This window comes from Capricornis sumatraensis, chromosome 21 (assembly GCF_032405125.1).
Source record: "Capricornis sumatraensis isolate serow.1 chromosome 21, serow.2, whole genome shotgun sequence".
Taxonomy (NCBI): Eukaryota; Metazoa; Chordata; class Mammalia; order Artiodactyla; family Bovidae; genus Capricornis; species Capricornis sumatraensis.
This window is the reverse complement of record NC_091089.1, coordinates 48,268,856-48,289,981: the sequence shown is the minus strand read 5'-3', so window position 1 is coordinate 48,289,981 and position 21,126 is coordinate 48,268,856. Positions and strand designations below refer to the sequence as shown.

Below are 21,126 nucleotides of genomic sequence, written 5' to 3'. Positions count from 1 at the left end.
AAGTTTGCAGTGGAATTGCTCAGGGCTCACAAGGGTAGTTGCCGGCTTGCATCTGACCATCCATGGTGGTTTCTTTTGGAGCTCAAAGCCACCAGGATATTACCTGGGAAAGGAGAAATTGACTCACCAGCAACAAATCCCCCTGTAGATTAGGATGGTGGTGTGGACGGGGGCATTGACACCTTTTGTGGGTTAGATTGGAAGGGTCTGGGAAGGAGGAGGAGATAAGGTGAACAAGAGGTTGCTGTTTCTTTTTCTAGAAAAGAAACTCAAAACAGAGTAAGAATTAGAAGAGATATCATTTATATTAGGATCTTATTTTATACAAAAATCTTTTTCTTCAACCTAAGTCATTGTTTTAGATTTTAAAATTTAGAGAAATCAAGGTTCTTATTTTTAAAAACATGTATTTATGTAATATACAACATTGAGTAATATTTGGATTAGTTGGATTATTTGGAAAAATTGGATGTAAAATTGTGGATTTCATACAACTATGAAAATATTTAATGTTAATAAAGGCTGATTTTCCTCCCTCCAGGAGGACATAAAATCATTTCTGTGTATTGAAAATAAGTTGTTGGGCTTCTCTGGTGGCTCAGGGAATAAAGAATCTGCCTGCAATGCAGGAGACCCAGGTTCGATCCCTGAGTTGAGTAGATTCTCTGGAGAAGGGAATGGCTATCCACTCCAATATTCTTGCCTGGAGAATTCCATGGATAGAGGAGCCTGGTGGGCTGCAGTTCATGGGGTCACAAAGAGCTGGACATGACTGAGTGACTAGCACACTTTGGCTTTGACATATGAAAATACTTAATGTTAATAAAGGCTAATGACCCCACCCTCACCCCAGGAGGACATAGAAGCATTTCTCTGTGTTGAAAATAAGTTGTTGGGTCAAGTTGTAAGCTATCCTGTGAAATATTTCTAAAGTGACATTTGTGTGCGGCTCTCAGAACTCTTAAGGATATTGCTGAGAAATGAGAGTATCAGAGAAACACCATGGGTCTGAATTCTCTTACTCTGGACCAGTAGCCTTACCAGTGTTTTCCCACAGGGCCTTAGTGAATGCCTACCAGTCGCAGCCCACCCCTGGGGTTCAGAAGATTGGCATCAGCCTCTTCTTTACTGTTGTGGATTATGTCAGTGATGAGACCCAGCGTCATCCTCCCACAAGGCAGTTCTTCACTTCATGCATTGAGATCTTGGGACAGGTAAGGTTATCCTGTGTTTTTAGCCTTATTTACATATGATGAGTCCCTACAGTGTCCTCTTAGATATAATCAGAGTTGACGCCACACTTACAGACTCAGAGTCTTACCTAAGTCAGAAGCCCCTTTGAATTGTTGACTTCTCAAGATGTGGTTAGAATTGCCGGTATGGAATTCTGCTTTTTCAGAAAAAGATGTTAAATTATTAATATATGAAAGTCTCCAGGGAGATGTCAAATTGTATTGTATGCTGTTGGTGTTAATAATAGTATTACTCAGAGTATTGTTTATAAAATGCCTTTTGATTCATTATTTTATTTCATCCTTTCAATGACTCTGTGTGATTGATAGTATTTCAGTGTTAAAGATGAGAAAAACTAGTCTCCTAAAGATTGAGTCACTTGCCTAAGAAATACAGCTGGTGAGCCCCGGAGGCAAGAGGGACCCCAGGTCTTCTGACTCAACGTTCAGTGCTTGCTTCACCTCTCCACTGCTGCCTCTCAGTTGCTACTCACAATTTATCTACTTGACTTAACCCTTAAATATATAGATATATAAAAAGGACAAGGGCAGTGAATCCATGCAGATTTATGAAATGTGTCATTAAAGCAAGGAATGCCACTTGCTGGAAAATATAGAAATACTACCATGTACTTTCCTTCAGATTCAATTAAATGAGTGGCTATTTATTGGATACTTTTAGGGAAGTGATGCCGAGCAGATATTAAAATAGATTTTTCAGAAATGTTTTTCCTAATTGTGAAATTGATGAGTGTTTATTATAAGCAATACAGACAGTGTAAAAAGTATAAAGAAGAGAAATTTCTTATAATCCTAATCTCCTGGAGATTCTGGTTACGTAGCTAACATTTCGTTATAGTTGATCTTGTGTGTCTCTGAGGTCTATTGGTATCTGTGTATGTGTAAAAATGATATATCATTCTTATATATTGATCTAGAGATAAGGATGCACACTTAAAAGCTAGCATATGCTATTTTTTTTAATTCAAACACATTTTAGACATTATTCCTTGATAATAAATAAAAACCTGCATCATGGTGTTTAATATATAGTGTTCCATGGTACAGATATATTGTCATGTATTGAGCCAATGCTCTCTGGATGAATATTTAGGTAGGTTGGTTGTTTTGCTGATGTAAGCCTGAACTAAATATTCTTAACATGCCTTTGTGAAATTATTAGACTGATTTTCCTAGGATAATTTCTTAGAAGTGTGATCACTGTGTCAAAAGGACTGGGAAGTTTATACCTTTTTACATTGCAATAACAGCGTTCAATTTATTATTCTCCATGTTAGAACTAACATTAGGACTGATCATTCTTTTTAGGTCTTGCTAATCTAGTAACAGAAGTGGTGCTTTGTGATTATTTTAAGTTGTATTTCTTTAAGTACTAGTTCAATTGCGTGATTTTTCAAATGATTTAATAATTTTTTGTGATTTTTCTGGTTTTTGTTTTTTGCACATTTTCTGCTGGGAAGTTTCTTGCTTTTTGATTGCTTTGAAGAGCTCCTCAGACTGTTAACCTGGTGTCTGGAACGTGTTATAATTTTTCTACTTTGTCGGTTTTCTATAATTTTATGATTCTTTTTGCCATATAGAAGTCAAAATTTTTATATATTCACATCTATCAAATCTTATCCTTTATTATTTCTGTCTCTGATCAAATTTATCAAAACTTTACTAACTCTGAAATTAAATATCAGCTTATATTCTAATACTCTTAAACATTAGAACAAATTAAAAGAAGGTGTATATTAATTATGAAAGTTAGCTTTTTAAAAGTATTTAAAGCATATCTCAATAAAATCTGTAACCTAGAATCTTTTGTTTTTCTTTTTCTTGACATAGTGCAGAATCACTTAGCTACTTAGTAATCATGGTAGGTACACTGCAAATTTCTGGATTCAGATTATCCCAGTATTTTAATCTTTTAAACATTTCCTTTGACTTGTCCAACCAAATGAATGGATTATCCAGAGTTTTTAATATAGGTTACATTGAAAGTGATAAATTTATCTGTGTTGATTTTAGATTTCTTTTGATTGTTTCATATTTTCATTTAGAAAAAATTCTGTTAGCTGTATATACTATTCCTTAAAACTTGTTGCTCAAAGAAAAGTTGGGAAGGGGAGAATTTGATGACATTTTCCCTTTACAATTCTTTTAAGGTGTTTATCAGTGGCACTAAATCAGAATGCAGAAAAGTCCTTCAGACCATTCTGAAGGACAGAAGGCTTTGCTCTCTCCTGTCTCCTTTCTTCACTCCCAGTGCTGCGCCCGCGGAGTTCATCCAGCTCTATGAGAAGGTGGTGAAGTTTCTGCGCGAGGACAACAGTGATATGATTTTCATGCTGCTGACCAAGGTGACGTGTGACTCAGTCCTGATGTTGTCACTGAGCTGTAGGTACTGCTGCTGTTTCTCTGTGCCTCAGAAATGCAAGGTTCTTGGAGCTCTGTCTCCAGGGGGACTGGAGGGGCACAGACCCTTTTCACGTTTGATATCATCTTCAAGTAGTCCGATCCCGTAGCTGCTGCTTCTGGATGCATTGATTATATCATATAGGACAGTCTCACTACATGTGGTATAAAAAAGATCAGCTCCCAAGCTCTTTAAAAACTTCCTACAGTTTTGAAACATTTATAGTAATAATTTGGTACATCCTTCTTTTGAATGTGTCCTGAATTTATGGATTAATTGTTTGATAATTGAGTTGTTAGTATGTCACAGTCTCTCATATTTAGCATAAGCCAGATTTAAGCAAATTGCCTTTGTCTTGTTCCAAGTAGAATATTATTAATCCAGACCAAGGCAATGAATTTATGTTACCAGTTGAGAAATTCAGAGCCTTAGCTATTTTGCTTTCAATTGTACTTCTCTGATACCTATAAATCATAAAACCTGGACATTTGTTAGGACCTGGAGACTGATCTCAGTTTTTAATAGGGAAAAGCATAGTTTGGGATTCTGGAAGGTGATATCAACACCCTGAATTTTCATTAACTGATGCAGATTTAGAAATATGGCCACTAGAAGCAGGTAGTTCCATAAAGTAGCCACTTTTTTGTGGCAGCATGACCAGTGAAGAAGAACTGTATAGTTCTGATCCTTGTTTTATAGGGAAAACTTACCAACAAGATTCTTAAATTGTAAAAAAGCATGCAGAGCTAAAAAAATTGCCTCTGAACCCCGAGAGTGAAGTAAAGATGGAGACATAATGGCACCATTAGTTATTAAACTGCCTAGATTCTTTTAAGTCTATATATTTTAGTTTCAATCTTTATGAAAAGCTAAATGCTAGGTAAACTTTTGACTTTCAAACTAATTTGCACATAATTTTCTCTATTTCAGTCAATCTTCTAGTATAAATAAAACTGCTTCTTATTTCTTTTTCTTTTTAGTTCGATCTTAAGCAATGGTTAAACTCCACTAAACCTCCTCTGTCTGATCGTACCAGGCTCCTGGAGTCCATTCATTTGGCACTTACTGCCTGGGGCCTTGAACCAGACGAAGATATTTTGATGCCATTTAATCTTTTCTGTAAGCACTGGACTTACCTTCTTCTCTACCAGTTTCCTGACCAGTACAGTGACATTCTCAGGCTGCTGATGCAAAGTAAGTGTCTTAATTGTGATTGATTAGATCGCAGTGAATGTTCAGTATGATATTAACCATTCCACAGATGTCATCTAAAAATGTAAAAATAATACAAGCATGCAGGAATTTAGAATTACTAATCTTTACCCAAAATGCTCAGTGAGTAATGCCCTAGAGGCTGCTGTCTGTAAAAATGTCTGTTGTCAGATTGGGCCCTAGCTGGGCAGGGCCTCTCTTTGGAGTCCGCAGTCCTGCGTGCACCTCTTTACTTTGATTTTGCAGCTGTCTTGACTGGGGTGGGACTGCTTACTCTGGTGACTGTAGACTTGGGAATAGAAAGCAGTTGCTCCTTTACAGTGTGCTTAACATACCAGTTGGTTTCTTTCTAGTTTCAAAATGGTGAATACATTTAGGGTCTCCCCCCCCCCCCAATTTTTTTACTCTTATATTTTGCAAATGAATTTTATCCCACTATAATGATACACTGTTTTTATATTATCCAAGAGAAAGAGCAACATTAAGTTTTCCAAATTCCCACTGTTTCTATCCCCCTCCTACAGTTTTCCATTAGTGTGTTGGAGAAATAAAGGAGAAGTAAAGAGTGCAGGCTTTTTAATTTTTGGAATTTCACTCGGCAGGAATTTTATTGAAATTTGAAAAATGAGATAGTATTTACTTTATTCATGTAAGCTTCATACAGTTTATTGATGTAATGGACAACTAAATTTTGCATTATGTCAAATCTTTGTGTTACTTTACAGAAATAGTTTTATGAATTAGCTAATGATCTTATGTATTGGACTACTTGAAGAATGTATAGTCTAATTTTCAAAGCCCTTCAAAGTTTTCATTATTTCCTATAGCAGCAGGTGGCAAGGTGGGTGGGGAGTGGTGGTGCAGAAATGCACTTGTATAATTTTTAATGCTTATTTACATAGCTAAGTTTTACTCCTAAGTTTTCACAATTTGATTAAACATATATTATGGATTTTTCCCCTGAAAGCTTTTATTTTAAAAAATATTTATTTATTTGGCTGTGTCAGGCCTCAGCTATGGCATGCAGTATCTTTCTTCCTTGTGTCTTGCGGGCTTTCTAGTTATGGTTCACTAACCCACCAACCTAGATAGTATATTCAAAAGCAGAGACATTACTTTGCCGACTAAGGTCCGTCTAGTCAAGGCTATGGTTTTTCCTGTGGTCATGTATGGATGTGAGAGTTGGACTGTGAAGAAGGCTGAGTGCCAAAGAATTGATGCTTTTGAACTGTGGTGTTGGAGAAGACTCTTGAGAGTCCCTTGGACTGCAAGGAGGTCCACCCAGTCCATTCTGAAGGAGATCAGCCCTGGGATTTCTTTGGAAGGAATGATGCTAAAGCTGAAGCTCCAGTACTTTGGCCACCTCATGCGAAGAGTTGACTCATTGGAAAAGACTCTGATGCTGGGAGTGACTGGGGGCAGGAGGAGGAGGAGAAGGGGACGACTGAGGATGAGATGGCTGGATGGCATCACTGACCTGATGGACGTGAGTCTGAGTGAACTCCAGGAGTTGGTGATGGACAGGGAGGCCTGGCTTGCTGCAATTCATGGGGTCGCAAAGAGTCGGACACGACTGAGCGACTGAACTGAACTGAACTGAACCCAGTTGCTCTGCGGTATGTAGGGTCTCATATCCTCACCAGGGGTCGAACCCAAATCCCCTGCACTGCACAGTAGACTCTTAACAAAGCACTGGATACCAGGGAAGCTTCCTTCCCTGAAGCCCTTTAAAGAGATTCTAAATTGTTTATACAGGCAACCACTGACTTGGATTTAGCAGAAAAGTTTTAATTTGCAGGGAAAGTAATTAGTTACAGGCTTAAGACTAACAGCACCACCTCTGTCAGATTCCGTGACCTCCAGCCTCCTGGTGCCCCATCCCTCCTTGGCCATCACGGCAGTGTTCCCAGGGCTTCACTCGTTGCTAATCTGTCTTCATTTGCCCTGGGTGAGCCCACTGCAATTCCCCCTGGCTTCACTGCCATCTTCTGGGTGTGCATGACTCCTTCCAGACTGCCCTTCTGAGCCACTGTTGTCCTACTTGATCCAGGCCACTTCCTGGTAAGGGCCTGAGGGTGTAAGTTCCTGTCCTCTGGGAGGCGAGTTTTGCAGGTAGCTGAGTGCTGGTTGGTGGTCTCTGCTTTTGCATACTGTCTCTGTGTTGCTTTAGGTTTTGCCTGTTACAGGAGTGGGTTGTTAGATGAGTATGAGACTTCTTCTGAAGAGCTTAGACTCTGCAGTTGTGTTCTATTCCATGGCTCCTCTGTTTCTCTCACATTGTCCAGACAGAAAGATGGCACCTTTACCATTCCCCAGTCAGGGGCTCACAGATTCCAGCTCAGATGGCTCTGCTGTGTTCACTCCCAGCAGGGTTACTGAGAATAAGGAAAGTCAGGTGTCCACATGTGCAGATCTTTCAGTAGGTTCTCTCTCTTTTTTTTTTTACACCAACTTTTGTAGGTTTTTAATTTTAAGGTAGGAAGGCAATGTTGAGTCAATCTCTTGACAGCTTTAGGCTGTTGTAATGGCTGCACACGTTTCCTTAAAAGTCAGGAGGCCACAAATTAGGTTATCAATCTGTTTAATTCCAAACAAAAAAAGTCAGCACTATATAAACAAAAAGGAAAATTTACCTCAAATATCCAAGTCAATAATGAAATCTGAAGTCATTCACCTTACTAAATTACAAGAAATTTGAATAACAGCAAACAATGGCACATAAAATGAGTTTGCCACCTGAGGCAAAGCTTAAAACAAGTAAAAAGTTAGACAAAATGTTACAAAATAACCAGTTGCTTGTTCCAAGGACTCTTCTGATGGACTGAGTACTACTGAGTAAGTGGTCCTTTCCCCCAAGTCCTCCTTTACGTTGATTGTCGACACATCATTTGCTTAAGAGGACACCGCTCCTTCCTCTTCCAGAGACTTGGGATCAGTAGGTTACCTTTATGAATGTGTTTTGGATTTTTACTTGATGCTCATTCATTCGTAAAGTACATGTGTTCTTCGATTCACGTTGAAAAGTTAGTTTGTGAAGGATGCTGACTTGCTGTCCTCTGTCCACACCCTGTAAGGCTCTGCTGAACAGCTGCTGAGCCCCGAGTGCTGGAAAGCCACCCTGAGAGCCCTGGGCTGCTGCACCCCAGGCTGCCAGCAGGGGGCAGCTTCTGTGGAGAGCACGGTGCTTCAAAGTTCTGATGTTCTCTTGTCCGACAAGCAGGTGTGTAGCTCTTGCCTCTATAAAGTTTCTGTATGTGTTTCTTTTTCATTTCCTTTTTTTTTTTTTTTAAACAACTGGAACACATTTAAAATTTATGTCTAAAAATGTATCCTTTTATCTCCAAGGGCCCTGTGCTTTCCTTTGTCAGTCATCTCCTGTTTCCCCCGTCCCCTGCCCCTGTCTCCACCCACCTGTGCCTGGATCGCCTTTCTCTCGTGCCTCAGTCTGATTCTTGCTCCACGGTTCCCGAATAGCCCAGGCCCAGCCCGTTTGTATCTCCCCTTCTCACCTTCACCCTCCTGCTTCACTGGCTCCTTTGAGTAGGTTTCATGCAGTTGTCCCCCAGAGCTGTCAGCTTCATCAGTTTTACATGATGTGAGTTCACATGAATTTATATGAAAAAATGGTATCTTTGCTTTTGAAAAGGAGTTTGAAATCTGTCGATTGACTTTTCATATGCTATATACCTTTGTAATTCGATTACAAAGTCAAAGCTTCGTCTCAGCCTACCGTAATATTCTACTGAAAGCAGATATTCAGTAAGCATTATTTTAAGTTGGTCATTTTTTTCCAGGTAATGGAGACTATACAGTGGCTGTCTAACTTTTTTTATAAGCTTCGGTTATCCACATTGGACTTTAAAAGTTTTGGGTTATTCTCAAAATGGAGTCCTTACATGGCAGATATGAAGACATTCTTGGGCTATCTTGTAAAAAGGCTGCTTGACTCAGAAATGGCCTGCTTGGCCCAAGACCCATCTGCCAGCAGCAAAACAGGTAATATGCCTTTAGAGGAAGATAGAGCTTAGATGTTTTGACCTTCCATCAGGAGAGACTTGAATAGACACTAAAATATTTAAATCTTGGTGATAAATCTATGTATCTGAGTGTTACAAAGGAAAAATAGGAAATACACAGTACAAGTGTGAACCCATATGTGTCATACCTGTGTTCACTTACATAGTGGGTGCTTGCTTCACCCTCACTTTGTAAGGTGAAATACAAAGATACAGGTTTCAGTCTCCAATTCTCTCTTCCTATTATTTATCTCATTAAGAGTATTTAATTTTTTATTTTAAAAAAATATGTTATAAAATTATCTGTGACATTGTATTATTATAAAACTTCTCCAATTAAAAAAATTTTATTGCAGCAAATGAAAACTGAAACATGCTTAGTTACATTAAACATGTTTTTTCTGTATCACCATAGGTTTTTAAGTATACAGATAATAAGTAGATTTTCTAGTTACCAGTGATACTGATAAAAGGTCAACTTTGTTTCTTTTTTTTCTTAATTGAAGTATAGTTGATGTATAATATTATATAAGTAGGTATAGAATATAGTGATTCACACTTTTTAAAGATTATTCTCCATTTAATAGTTATTATAAAATGTTGGCTCTGTTTCCTGTTATACAGTATAACCTTATAGCTTATTTTATACCTGCTGGTTTGTACCTCTTAATCCCCTACTCTTAGATTGCCTCTTCCACCTTCCTTCTCCCACTGGGAACCACTAGTTTGTTCTTATATCTGTGAGTCAGCTTCTTTTTTGTTACAGTCACTACTTTGAGTTTTTAGACTCCACATATGTAATGTCATACAGGATCTGTCTTTCAGCATAACGCCCTCCAATTCCGTCCATGCTGCTGCAAAGGGAATTTCATGCTTTTTTAGCCTAGTAGTATTCCATTGTTGTGTACACGTGTGTATACCAGATGTAGACGCCACATCTCCTTTATCCATTCTTCTGTTGATGGACACCTGGATTCCTTCCATATTCTTGCATTTTTAAGTAATGCTGCTGTGAACTTTGTGATGCATGGTATCTTTTTTTTTTTTTGGATATATACCCCAGAGTGTAATTGCTTGGTCATATGGTAGCTGTATTTTCAGTCTTTTGAGAAAGCTCCATACAGCAGCTGCACCAATTTACATTCCCACCAACAGTGTATAAAGGGTTCCCTTTTCTCCACATCTTCGCCAGCATTTAGTGTCTGTGTTGTCTGATGGTAGTCATTCTGACAGGTGTGAGGTGATCCCTCTTTCCGATTTTGATTTGCATTTCCCTGATGATTAGCAGTGGTGAACATTTTTTCATGTGCCTGTTGCCCATCTTCATTTGATGGACTTGTTTCTTGTCTCTAAAAATTTTGCTTTGTTTTAGTGCTAAGATCCCTACATTCAGTAATCATCCAGCTCTTTAAGCCATGGATACTCGTTTTAGAAGACAATGAAAGGTAAATAGTTTTTCTGATATTCAGATTTCTTAGAAATCTATAAAGTTCTGATAATGTTTTGGTACAGCTGATGGTTCACAGATTTGATTTTTATATAGGGCAACATTTAAATTTAGAAAATGTTTGTTTACAAAGTGAACGTAATACATTTTCTGTTTGTGGAATTGCTAGTCTGATCAGAGCTATTGATTTTGAAGCAAAACTGGACTCTTATTTCCAGCTTTCCACAATAAAAAAGTTAAATGAATTTAGTATTTAATTTCAGAAAAATAAATGTGTTCTCCTGAATTATGTTTTGATAATGTAACACTGTGAAATATGAGACTTACTTGATTTTACCCAGTATCAATTATTTTTGGGGGACTACATTGATTACTGGGTAGGAATTGCTCTCTCCCAGAGGGCTGTCCTTAAACAGTCTGCAAGCTTCAGGATTTTGTGGTGACTGTGAAACTGCTTATCATAATGCAGGCTGCTTGTTTATTTCCAGGAAGAGCTAATGGAATTTATTTTTTATATTGAACTTTCTAAACCAGATTAAGGTGAAGGTAAGGTGAAGTCGCTCAGTCATGTCCTACTCTTTGCCACCCCATGGACTGTAACCTACTAGGCTTCTCAGTCCATGGGATTCTCCAGGCAAGAATACTGGAGTGGATTGCCATTTCCTTCTCCAGGGGATCTTCCCAACCTAGGGATCAAACCCGGGTCTCCCACATTGGAGGCAGACGCTTTAACCTCTGAGCCACCAGGGAAGCCCCAAACCAGATTTAGAACTGAATTTTCATATAAAGATTTTTTTCCTTTGTTTAATTCCTCTCTGTTCACTTTTGGTTATCTTTTTATATGACTTTTTTTCCCTTTCAGGCTTTAGGTAGAGAAAACTGTTCTCTGAGGCATTTGAAATGTAACCCAGATCCACAAGGGATGGGTTCACGGGTGTAATTGGATGTAAAAAAAAGTGCTAATTTGATACTTAGTTAGATAACACACTTCTGAAACAATTACATTGGAATAAAGGTTAGGAAGGAAAGTAAATAAAATTATGCTATTGATATTAAAAGCTACAGTTCAGAAATTTACAGCCTTTAAAGCGATCTAAATGTGTTTTAGGGCTACATAATACATTCTGGGATGGACAGTAATTTTATCATAGTGTTTCCTTTCTAAGTGTATGTTTCTCTTATTTAAAGCAGCCAGCGACATTACCCCTGGTTGGAGAGTGATGCTGTGGTGGCCTCAAGCATTGTGCAGTTGTTCACTGACTGCATTGACTCATTGCACGAGAGTTTTAAAGGTAGGAAGATGTTGTATTATGCCTCTGGTTAGTTTTCACTTTTTCCTTAAGTCATTCAGTTAATCTTTTGCCTCTGCTTTCCTACTTCATTTATTTTATTTGGTAGGCGATCATCTTTGAACAAGGAGAGGTCACCCCTACAATTATTTAGTTTTGGTAAGGTAATGCTGAGTGTCATCAGTTATGGAAAACAGACCTTTCTGTTTTGAAATTGTGTTTCCCCTGTGTTGTGAAAAAAATGAAAGTGTGAGTCACTCAGTCGTGTCTGACTCTGTGACCCCATAGACTGTAGCCTGCCAGGCTCCCCTGTCCATGGAATTCTCCAGTCAATAAGACCAGAGTGGGTTGCTATTTCCTTCTCTAGGGAATCTTCCCGACCCAGGGATTAAACATGGGTCTCCTGCATTGCAGGCAGGTTTTTCACCATCTGAGCCACCAGGGAAGCGTACTGTTAATAAGAGGAATTTCTAAGTATAAAGACAGGTCAACTTAACAAAGTATCAGCAGATACATTCTTGACTTAATCTTATAATTTACAGGCAATACATTAGAATATATAATGAATACATACACCTTTCCCAAAGGAACACCCTAGACAGAAGTAACGGTAAAGTTATAAATGACAGTCATCAATCAGATGAGGTAATTTAGATGAAGCTTGTCTTTCCTAAAGAGATGGGGATTGGGCAAGTGGTCAGGAAGAAAATACAGTGTGCTTTTAACTTTTAACTCTGTATGAAAAATAATGTTCAATTTCATGTTGCTGAGCATAGTTCTGTTTTTGCCATATAAATCCTCTACTTCAAATTACTATTCAAATGCTTTATTAAAACTCTCCTTCGCTTCTGGCCTTTTTTTGGAATCTGTTACCTTTGTTACCACCTCCTGACTGCTGTCCTCTGAAGCTTCTACTTCTTTCCCACTGTCCCCTGACACCTTGGTTGCCATCCCACTATCCCTGGAAATTGCCATCTCCTTCCCCTGGTTCGTCTAGCCCTGGTTGCTCTGTGGCCACAGAAAGCTGCCAGTGCTGAGAATCATGCCATTTTTCCTGTACTTCTGTTACTGATGCAGTGGGGATATCAAAGCAAACACCCTGCCTTCCTTTGAGAAAGACCATTTCCCTTCACTTTGGAATCAGTATCCTCACCCAGTTGCTCTAAGTTCTTTCCAAGCATAACTAATGTTTGGCATTTCAGTTGAGCACTGCAAGATCATGGTCACAAAGCCCGCACCTGAGTTGATCATGGAGCACTTGGTCTACCGACGCGGCACCAGAAATGTGGGCCAGGGCTGCTGCCAGGGCTTCCGTTTCTCCCTTCTCCTCCGTCAGCTTCTTGGTTGACTGCTTGAAGTGATCAAGCGCAGTGGGAGACACAGAGTCCATGAGCCTGATGGCATCTTTGCTGGAAGCTTTTATTATCTGTTGCAGAAGGAACACCTATTTGCTTAAATTCAGTTCCTGCTTTTTGCTCCACTTGGGCTAACTGGTAGTCTTCCTTGTGCTGATAAAAGCAGATGCGAACCCCCATCCTTCCAGCTGTACCTGTTCACCTGAAACAATGAATGTAGGACTGTATATCCTTTGGTGGAGAACTGTGAACCACCAGATCAGCCTCAGGGATGTCTGACCCACATGCAGCAACACTGGTTGCAACCAAAACTCTAAAATCACCGTTTCTGAAACCTTTTCAGGTGATTTCCCTTTGCTTCTGTGGAATGTCTCCATGTAAAGACTGGACGTCCTGCCTTACGGCCACATTCTGTTTCAGCTCCTGGGTTTCTTTCTTTGTTTCACAGTATATGTTAGTTCTCCCTTGAGAACCACTGTACACTTGGATCACATCCCAGTAACTGCTGCCCTGTGAGTCCAGTGGCACTTGCTAGCCAGATACTATACAGTTACTGCTGTTTTCTGTGTCTTTTTACCCATCAGGTCCACTTGTTCCTATGTATTTCGTGTATTTCTTAGCAACTTATACACCCACCAAGGGCAGGTTGCAGAAAAAAGCAATGTTGGGGCTTGTCTTCTGAATCTGTCTTATTGCTACACGTAAAATCTCTTACACTTGATCAGCAAAGCCCATGTCCAACATCTGGTCAGCTTGATCCAGGACAACATGCTTAAGTTTGGTGGGGTCTAGCTTGCCATTCTGCAGGTGGTCTTTGATAAGACCTAGTGTCCCAACCAGGATATTGATCCCATTCCATATGCATTCAGTTTGTCCTCCATAGGGAGTTCCACCATAAAAGCAAGTCACTGCCAGCTTTTTTGTGATGTCACTGAAGTCTCTGCTTACTTGACTTGCCAACTTCCTTGTGTGTGCAAGAACCAGTACTTGAGGGGCACAGCCTGCCTTCTGATCTTGCAGTTCTCCCTGAAGTTTCTCAGCCAAGGGCATAGCAAAGGAGAATGTCTTCCCAGTTCCTGTCCACGCCTGTGCGATCAACTCCTTCCCACTATAGACAGGGTGAAACATCTTTGCTTGTATAGGAAACAGGAAGGTCACCCCACGGGCTTTGAGAAGTTTAATCGTTTCTTTGGATATGGGAAAATTAGAGAAAGCTCCTTCTTTGCTCCACAGTCATTTCCTGCTCTAACCCACTATTATTTTCTTCACTGGCAGCTTTCTTGGAGTCAGAGTCAGGTCCAGAATCAGGGAATCCATTCTTCAGGTTGGGGCTTTTCTCTCCAGTTTCTCCATTTATTTCTTTTTCTTTCCTCATCTTTTTGGGCTTAGGTGCACCCAGTTCTTCCTTAGAAGGCTCCTCATTTTTTATAACTTTTTTGGTTTTAGGAGAAACAACTATCTCTTCACAGGGCTCCTTTAGTTTTTTTTTAACTTTTGGTTTTAGGAGAAATAATGTCATCTTGAGATGGCTCCTCTTTCTTTTTTGCCTTTTTGGATTTAGGATCACTTTTGGGATTTGAGAATTCACATCAAGCTCAGAAGGCCCTGTTTTTTAGCCTTTTTCACTTTGTTGCCAGCTGGCTCTGTGTAATTCCTTGCCTTGGGGTTTCTCACACTGTGTTGTTGTTCTTCAGTTGTTAAGTCGTGTCCGACCCCTGACAGCCCCTTGGCCTGCAACACATTAGGCTTCTCTGTCCTCCACTGTCTCCTAGAGTTTGCTCAAGTTCAGGTCCATTGAGTCAGTGATGCTGTTTAACTTCTGCTGCCCCCTTCTCCTTTTGCCCTCAATCTTTCCCATCATCACGGTCTTTTTCAGTGAGTCAGCTCTTTGCATCAAGTGGCCAAAGTATTGGAAATTCATCTTCAGCATCAGTCCTTAACAATGAATATTCAGGGTTGATTTCCTATAGGATTGAGTGGTTTGTTCTCCTTGCTTTTCATGCTGTACAGATACATGAAATCAACCCCCAAACTCAATTATCACAATCAGCTTTCTTGGCTCCCTGACTCCCATTCTGAGCTAAGGTGGAGAAGATCCATTCCCCTCCACCCTTATCTGCCCTTTCAGTGAGGGTGTAGTCCGTAGATCTTGTTTTCTGTTTCCTTGTGAGGTTGAAAACCCCACATAAACAGCCCCAGGGCAACTGAGGCTTTTGTTGTTTAGTCACTAAGTCATGTCCGACTCTTTAGGACCCCATGGACTGCAGCCCGCCAGACTTCTCTATCCTTCACTCTCTTCTGGAGTTTGCTCAAATTCATGTCCATTGAGTCGGTGATGCTGTCTCACCATCTCATCCTGTGCTGCCTTTAGCATCAATGTGATGCTCTCTTTTTCTAGTCTTTCTGCCTCTGACCTCTTTTCTTCCACTGAATGTATGTAGCTATGCATTATCAGAGATGTTGTGTTTACTCAGTATATCTAAATGTTTTGTATCAGGAGGCTTATGAGGCTATTAGTCCACCCAATCCAGATTCTTGCAGTAGCCCTCTGTTGCCTCTCATTTCTTTTCCTGCTCATTTGTTAGGGTCTATCCTGCTAAATTGATTCTCCTAAAATTCTGTTTCTATGCTACTATATTCTTATTCAAAAACTTTGAAGCGTAATAATGTTTTAAAATGTGTCTGACCCAGAGCACTTTAGTATTAGGGGATGGGCTTTTTGGAGGCATCTATTCAACCATATGGCTCTACTCATTGTTCCCCTAAATGTCCTTGGACCTTCCCACTGCCACTTTTTTGCTTATGCTGATTCCGCTACCTGGGTGAAACCTCAAGCCCTTTGTGTTTTCCTACATATCTGTTTACGGGGTATATTTCTCTCCTCTTTCTAAGTCTTTATAGCACATTGTTGCAGTTGAAATCTGTGGGAAGCAGACACCATGATGGAGCCAGAATGCTAAGAGGTGTTGGGGGTGATGCCTGTGAAAATAAGAGGGAGAGGAACAGAGGTAGACAAGCAAAGCCTTCACCTCTGGTGCAGGTGTAACACCTGGGAAAGAAGAGTAGGAAGGCCGAGTCTCAGTCTGCAGGGCAGATCTGAGAAAGTTTTGGCCAGCCAGATGGGGCGTTGGAGTGCAGTGATTCTTTATTGGGGAGCCCACCCTTGGCGGAAGCACCCAGCTCGGTGCTCAGCTGTTGGCTGCGGGCTTCAAGGGCGGAGGATGGCCTTGACCCAGGGGCTGAAGTGCTGTAGCCTGATCTGTGGCCAGTTCTGTTTGAAGGGGGATCTTAGTGGTGCACCTCCATGGCTGCCGTGTGTTCATGTGGCACTGGGTCCTGGAGTTACCAATATGCCGTCCAGTACTTTGGAGAAGGAAATGGCAACCCACTCCAGTGTTCTTGCAAGGAAAATCCCATGAACCGAGGAGCCTGGTGGGCTACAGTCCATGGGCTGGCAAAGAGTTGGGCCCAACTGAACATGCATGCACACACATGCATCCAGTATTTTATATATAATAACATCAGATGATAGATTATGTATTATAGTCATATATATATATAATATAGCAATAATACATATGTTAATATATGTAGCAGTAATATGTGTTATATATAAACTTTGTTATCTAATAATACACACATATATATATATATATATATACATAAATAGCCTGTTGTTTAGTGTAGCTTTAGGTTCCCGGCATAACTGAGTGGAAAGTACGGTTTGCATATGCCCTTTGCTCCCCGCTCTGAGTGCATAGTCTCCCCTCCAGCTCCCCCACTGTCTCTGTCCCCCATCCAAATGGTACATTTTTTATCGTTGATGAACCTGCACTGACACGTTATCACCCAAAGTCCAACGTCCATAGGACTCATGCTGGGTGTTGTTCATTCTGTGGGTTTGGATAAACGTATAATGATGTGTATCCACCATTACAGTATCCTACAGAGTATTTTCACTGCCCTAAATATCCTGTCCTCTCCTAGTCACTCCTCCTTCCCCACTAGCTTTGGAGGCCACTGATTTCTTTTACTTTCTCCATAGTTTAAGCTTTTCCAGAATGTCATGAAGTTAGGATCATTCATAGTGTTGCTTTCCAGATGGGCTTCTTTTGCTTAGTAATGTGCACTTAGGTTTCTCCATTGTTTTCATGACTTGAGAGCTTTCTTCTTCTTAGTGCTGAGTAATACTCCATTCTCTAGATGTACCTCATCCAGTATTTTTGATTGACCTTTACATATTTTATCTCTCTTTTCCTCACCTCTCCCCAATTGTGATATAAACTCTAGGCATAGAAACATTCTTCTTTTCATTCCCCTAAGATTAGGATAATGCTGTATTCTCACCGTCCACTTGATAAATATTGGTTCAGTGAGTAACACGAAATCCTAATAGTACTCTTTTTTGTTTTTTTGGAAAGGCAGACTTCTAGCTGCTTATTACCATCCAGGATATATTTGTAGTGAGACAAATATTTGAGTATAAAACTATTGTCACAGAGGCTGTTTATTTAGTTTCTTAGTATAAAGGGGCAAGCACTGTCACAGGTTTGTATATAGAAAATCAAAAAGTGGCCTAGCAATAAGAAAGTACTTGGCTAACATTAAGAACTGGTAGCTCAGTTCAGACAAGATTGGGCACGTTCAGGGTGGTATGGCTTTAGGGTAGCTCACCTCAGAGAGAAGAATGAGAACTGTGCATAACAAGATGAATTATTAAATTATAGCCTTTTAGTGAGATTGTCCGTTTCAGCTCTTTGCTTTTGATTAGAAAAATGAGGACCTGAAAATCAAAAAGAATTCATCTGAGGTCACAGAACTTACTTGCATCTGGGCTGGGACTAGCGAAGCTCTTCCTGTCCTAAGAGATTACCTCCTAGACATCTTCTCTTACATATCCATCCTTATTTAAACAAAACTATCTTTTTTTTCTGTCCATATTTAAGCAAATGCTGCCCTTCACCTCTGTTTTAAAGGATTGTTAAAAATATATGTTACTGTTTCATAAGGACTAGGGATGAGGGCAGGGGAATGTTAGTGATAAGTCGACTGGTGACGTGTGTTGATGCTCATTGGTCATTTTCCACAAGTCAGTGTTGAGAAACTTCCATCAGTCAGTGTTGAGAAACTGCTCTCATTGTGTGTAACTCTCTCTTCTTTGACTAAATTCCATTCCTGTGCACAGAACCAGAAAGTCTGAAAAGATGTGTTCTAGGCTGAATGCCCCTAACCTTGCCACTAGCTGTTAAAGGCACTAAAGTAATTGATACTTGTGAGGTTAATACTGAGTGATCAGGTCTCAGGAGAGTGTGAGATGCATTTTCAAGTACCTTGCTAGAATGATGGTTAACAGTCTAGTTTTATTGCACTGAGGGTTGAGATTTAGTTATTTGGAATATTTCCTTTTGAGGAACATTAGATTTCTCCAAGGTACATTAGATTTCTCCAAGATGCCCGATGAATGGATCAATTGCATGAGACTGAATCCATGGCTAAGGGCAACAGACTAAAGGGATGCCTAAAGTTGGTTGGGCTTGTGGAGGTGTATTTGAGTTAAAAAGTCGTATATTTATAGGTTTTAGGGAAAAACTGCTCACTTCTGCTATCTCCCACATACCACCTTCTCCTTCCAGTTACCCAAGTAAGTAAATTACCATTCTTCATTGTTACTCTGCCATCAGTTTTTTTCCCTGGCAGGTGAAAATCTTTGAAACTGGGTAATTATTGAGAACATTAGGTTTTAGACTTTTAGTTCAAATTCGTGGTTTATGTTAGTTTTTTGTTTGTTTTAAAGATAAACTCAAAGGTATTCAGCTGTATTTTCTTTTTCAATTTTAGATAAGCTCTTGCCTGGTGATGAAGGAGCCCTTCGGTTGCACCTGATGCATTACTGTGAAGCATGTACAGCGCCCAAAATGCCAGAGTTCATTCTGTATGCTTTTCACAGTGCCTACCAGAAACTTCCGTGGAGGGACCTGCATCCTGACCAGATGCTCATGGAGGCCTTCTTCAAGGTAAGCCGTTTACTTTCCACACCACAGCCTGGCGTCTTGGGAGCAGCCTGTTCACTGTGGGTTTTCAGCCCAGTTGCTGTGTGTGCCGGTGTGGAGCCTGTTCGCATTCTTAATCGCCTGGGTGGTGCTTATGTAAAGCAGCATCCTATGGACGTCATTTTACTGTGTTAGTAAGACAGCGTTTACAGGACCATTTTTAAAGCTCCCAGAAAGATTTTGTCTGTAATACAGCAGTCATCCCCTTGGTATTCGTGATATTGTCATGGCAGTACATAGTGTGATGACTTCGTCACGCTCAGTCGTGGTGTTTCTATGTACGCATGTATGCATGTTTTTTATGAGAGTATCATTAAAACTTTTCATTGTTAAATGTCTATTGAAGTAAAATGTAAATCGATACTTAAGCATTAGTTTCTTTAAGTAGTTGTGTAAGGGATAATTAGCTTATAGGTGACAAAGGTGTTACTATAGCAGCCAGTAATGCATCATAGGCATGTAAAGACCCGAATGGCCTGGAAAAAGTCCCCATAAATGTGTGGGAGTTTATGGAGTAGAAGCAATAGGTACAGAAAATAGGCACAGCAGTGTCACATGCCAGTCGGGCATTTTTGTTGCTGTTGTTAAGTTTCTGTTCTAAAAAAAGCTCTAGTCTTGTCTTAGCTTTTTATGACTGTTTCAGTTTATTTGCTCATAGTCACCAGTTCATTTGTGTTCATTGTTAACCTAATATTGCATTTATTATTGAGACACTGTAAGTGCTTTAATTATTGCAGACCCATAGTTATTTATGACACTGAGTAAAATCCAGTGCGGTCTTTTAGTGTTCCAGTGGTGTTCTTGTCAGCCATACCTCTGTAGCTGAGCTCTAAGGAAAGCTGAGGACAGTTGTCTTAGTAAACTGGAAGGTTAAAAATGATTTTATAGCTAGGTTTAGTATACGAGACAGACATTACGTAAATATTCATCATTACTATGAATATGGAATTGAACCTTTGTTTAAAGACCTGTAAGAGAGCGTTTAAGAGGGCAGCATTAGCTATATGACAGATTAAATAGAATGGTCCATAAAGGGTTGCTATAGACTTTGTATCTCTAATAGCTTTAGTCTAAGGATAGATGACTGCCCTGCCCAGAAGCTGGGGACCTTTTAGTTCCATGAGTCTGGTGGCATAGTAAAGTACGGTTTTGAGGGTGTTGAGGGTCAAGATAGAGAATAGATTATGAAGGAGGATGAAAAATCATTTTCTAAAAGGGAGGAGTAAATATAATAGCATGATATAATTATGGTAGTAACTGGACGGCAGGAATCATCATCAGATTCCGTTGACTGTGACTTTACAAATGGAGTTGAGCTTTTAAATCTTCTTTTAAAAAAAGGAAAAATTTATAACTAGACATATTTTATTTTAAACAGGCTTGAAATGGACTGATAAGAGATAACTTTGATATTGATTATATAGTAATACTTTATAATACATTTGCCCCTCCATCCCTAATATAGTTTAAATAGGACTTAATTAAACATTATGGAGTCATCAAAAATTATGAAGACTGATGATACAGAGATGTACTTATAATGTAACATTATACTAAAAAGGCCATATGAAAATTACATATGCTAATATAATAGTCTCGAGGTATGGTCCCAGGACCAGCAACATCAGTACCACCTGGGAACTTGTTAACTCCAGATATAGGACGTTAAGAATTCTGTGGATACACCCACCCCCTCCCCATCCCCAGACAAGTCCTCCAGGTGGTTCTGGTGCACGTTCAGCTTTGGGCAGCAGTGACTAGTAGATATAGCACCTTGGTCTTGCCAGCACATCTGAGGACTGTGGTAGGCTCCCTTGAGCACCGGTGACTAACTGAGGCAGAGGTTTGTCACACTACCTGGAGCTAGCAAAGATCATTCCTCTCCTGTTAAGACTTAGTGGAATAAATAATGAACTCCAAACAAGCCGAAAGATGTTCCACACATCGAACATGGGAGGAAAAATAAATATTAAGTCTAAATCTCTGTAATAGGGGATAGAGTTATAAATAATTTTTATAATCTGGGGAGAAAGTATAATTTAAAAGATATAATTTAGTAAACATTGATGTATATACATTTTCAAGATACATAGATAGCTAAAA

The 21,126-nt window shown here is 39.7% G+C and overlaps 1 protein-coding gene and 1 pseudogene across 1 annotated transcript in view; one reads left to right on the top strand and one right to left on the bottom strand.

Moving 5' to 3' along the window:
* Positions 1 to 21,126, top strand: part of EPG5 (ectopic P-granules 5 autophagy tethering factor) — a 130,119-nt gene that overhangs the window by 86,900 nt on the left and 22,093 nt on the right. Inside the window, exons 29-36 of the mRNA XM_068993663.1 lie at positions 1,058 to 1,214; positions 3,404 to 3,598; positions 4,635 to 4,848; positions 7,941 to 8,086; positions 8,661 to 8,862; positions 10,255 to 10,327; positions 11,518 to 11,621; positions 18,812 to 18,987. Of these exons, the coding sequence (XP_068849764.1) occupies positions 1,058 to 1,214; positions 3,404 to 3,598; positions 4,635 to 4,848; positions 7,941 to 8,086; positions 8,661 to 8,862; positions 10,255 to 10,327; positions 11,518 to 11,621; positions 18,812 to 18,987 (1,267 nt within the window). The remainder of the gene's footprint in view (positions 1 to 1,057; positions 1,215 to 3,403; positions 3,599 to 4,634; positions 4,849 to 7,940; positions 8,087 to 8,660; positions 8,863 to 10,254; positions 10,328 to 11,517; positions 11,622 to 18,811; positions 18,988 to 21,126) is intronic.
* On the bottom strand, positions 12,768 to 14,492 carry LOC138097717 (nucleolar RNA helicase 2 pseudogene; annotated as a pseudogene).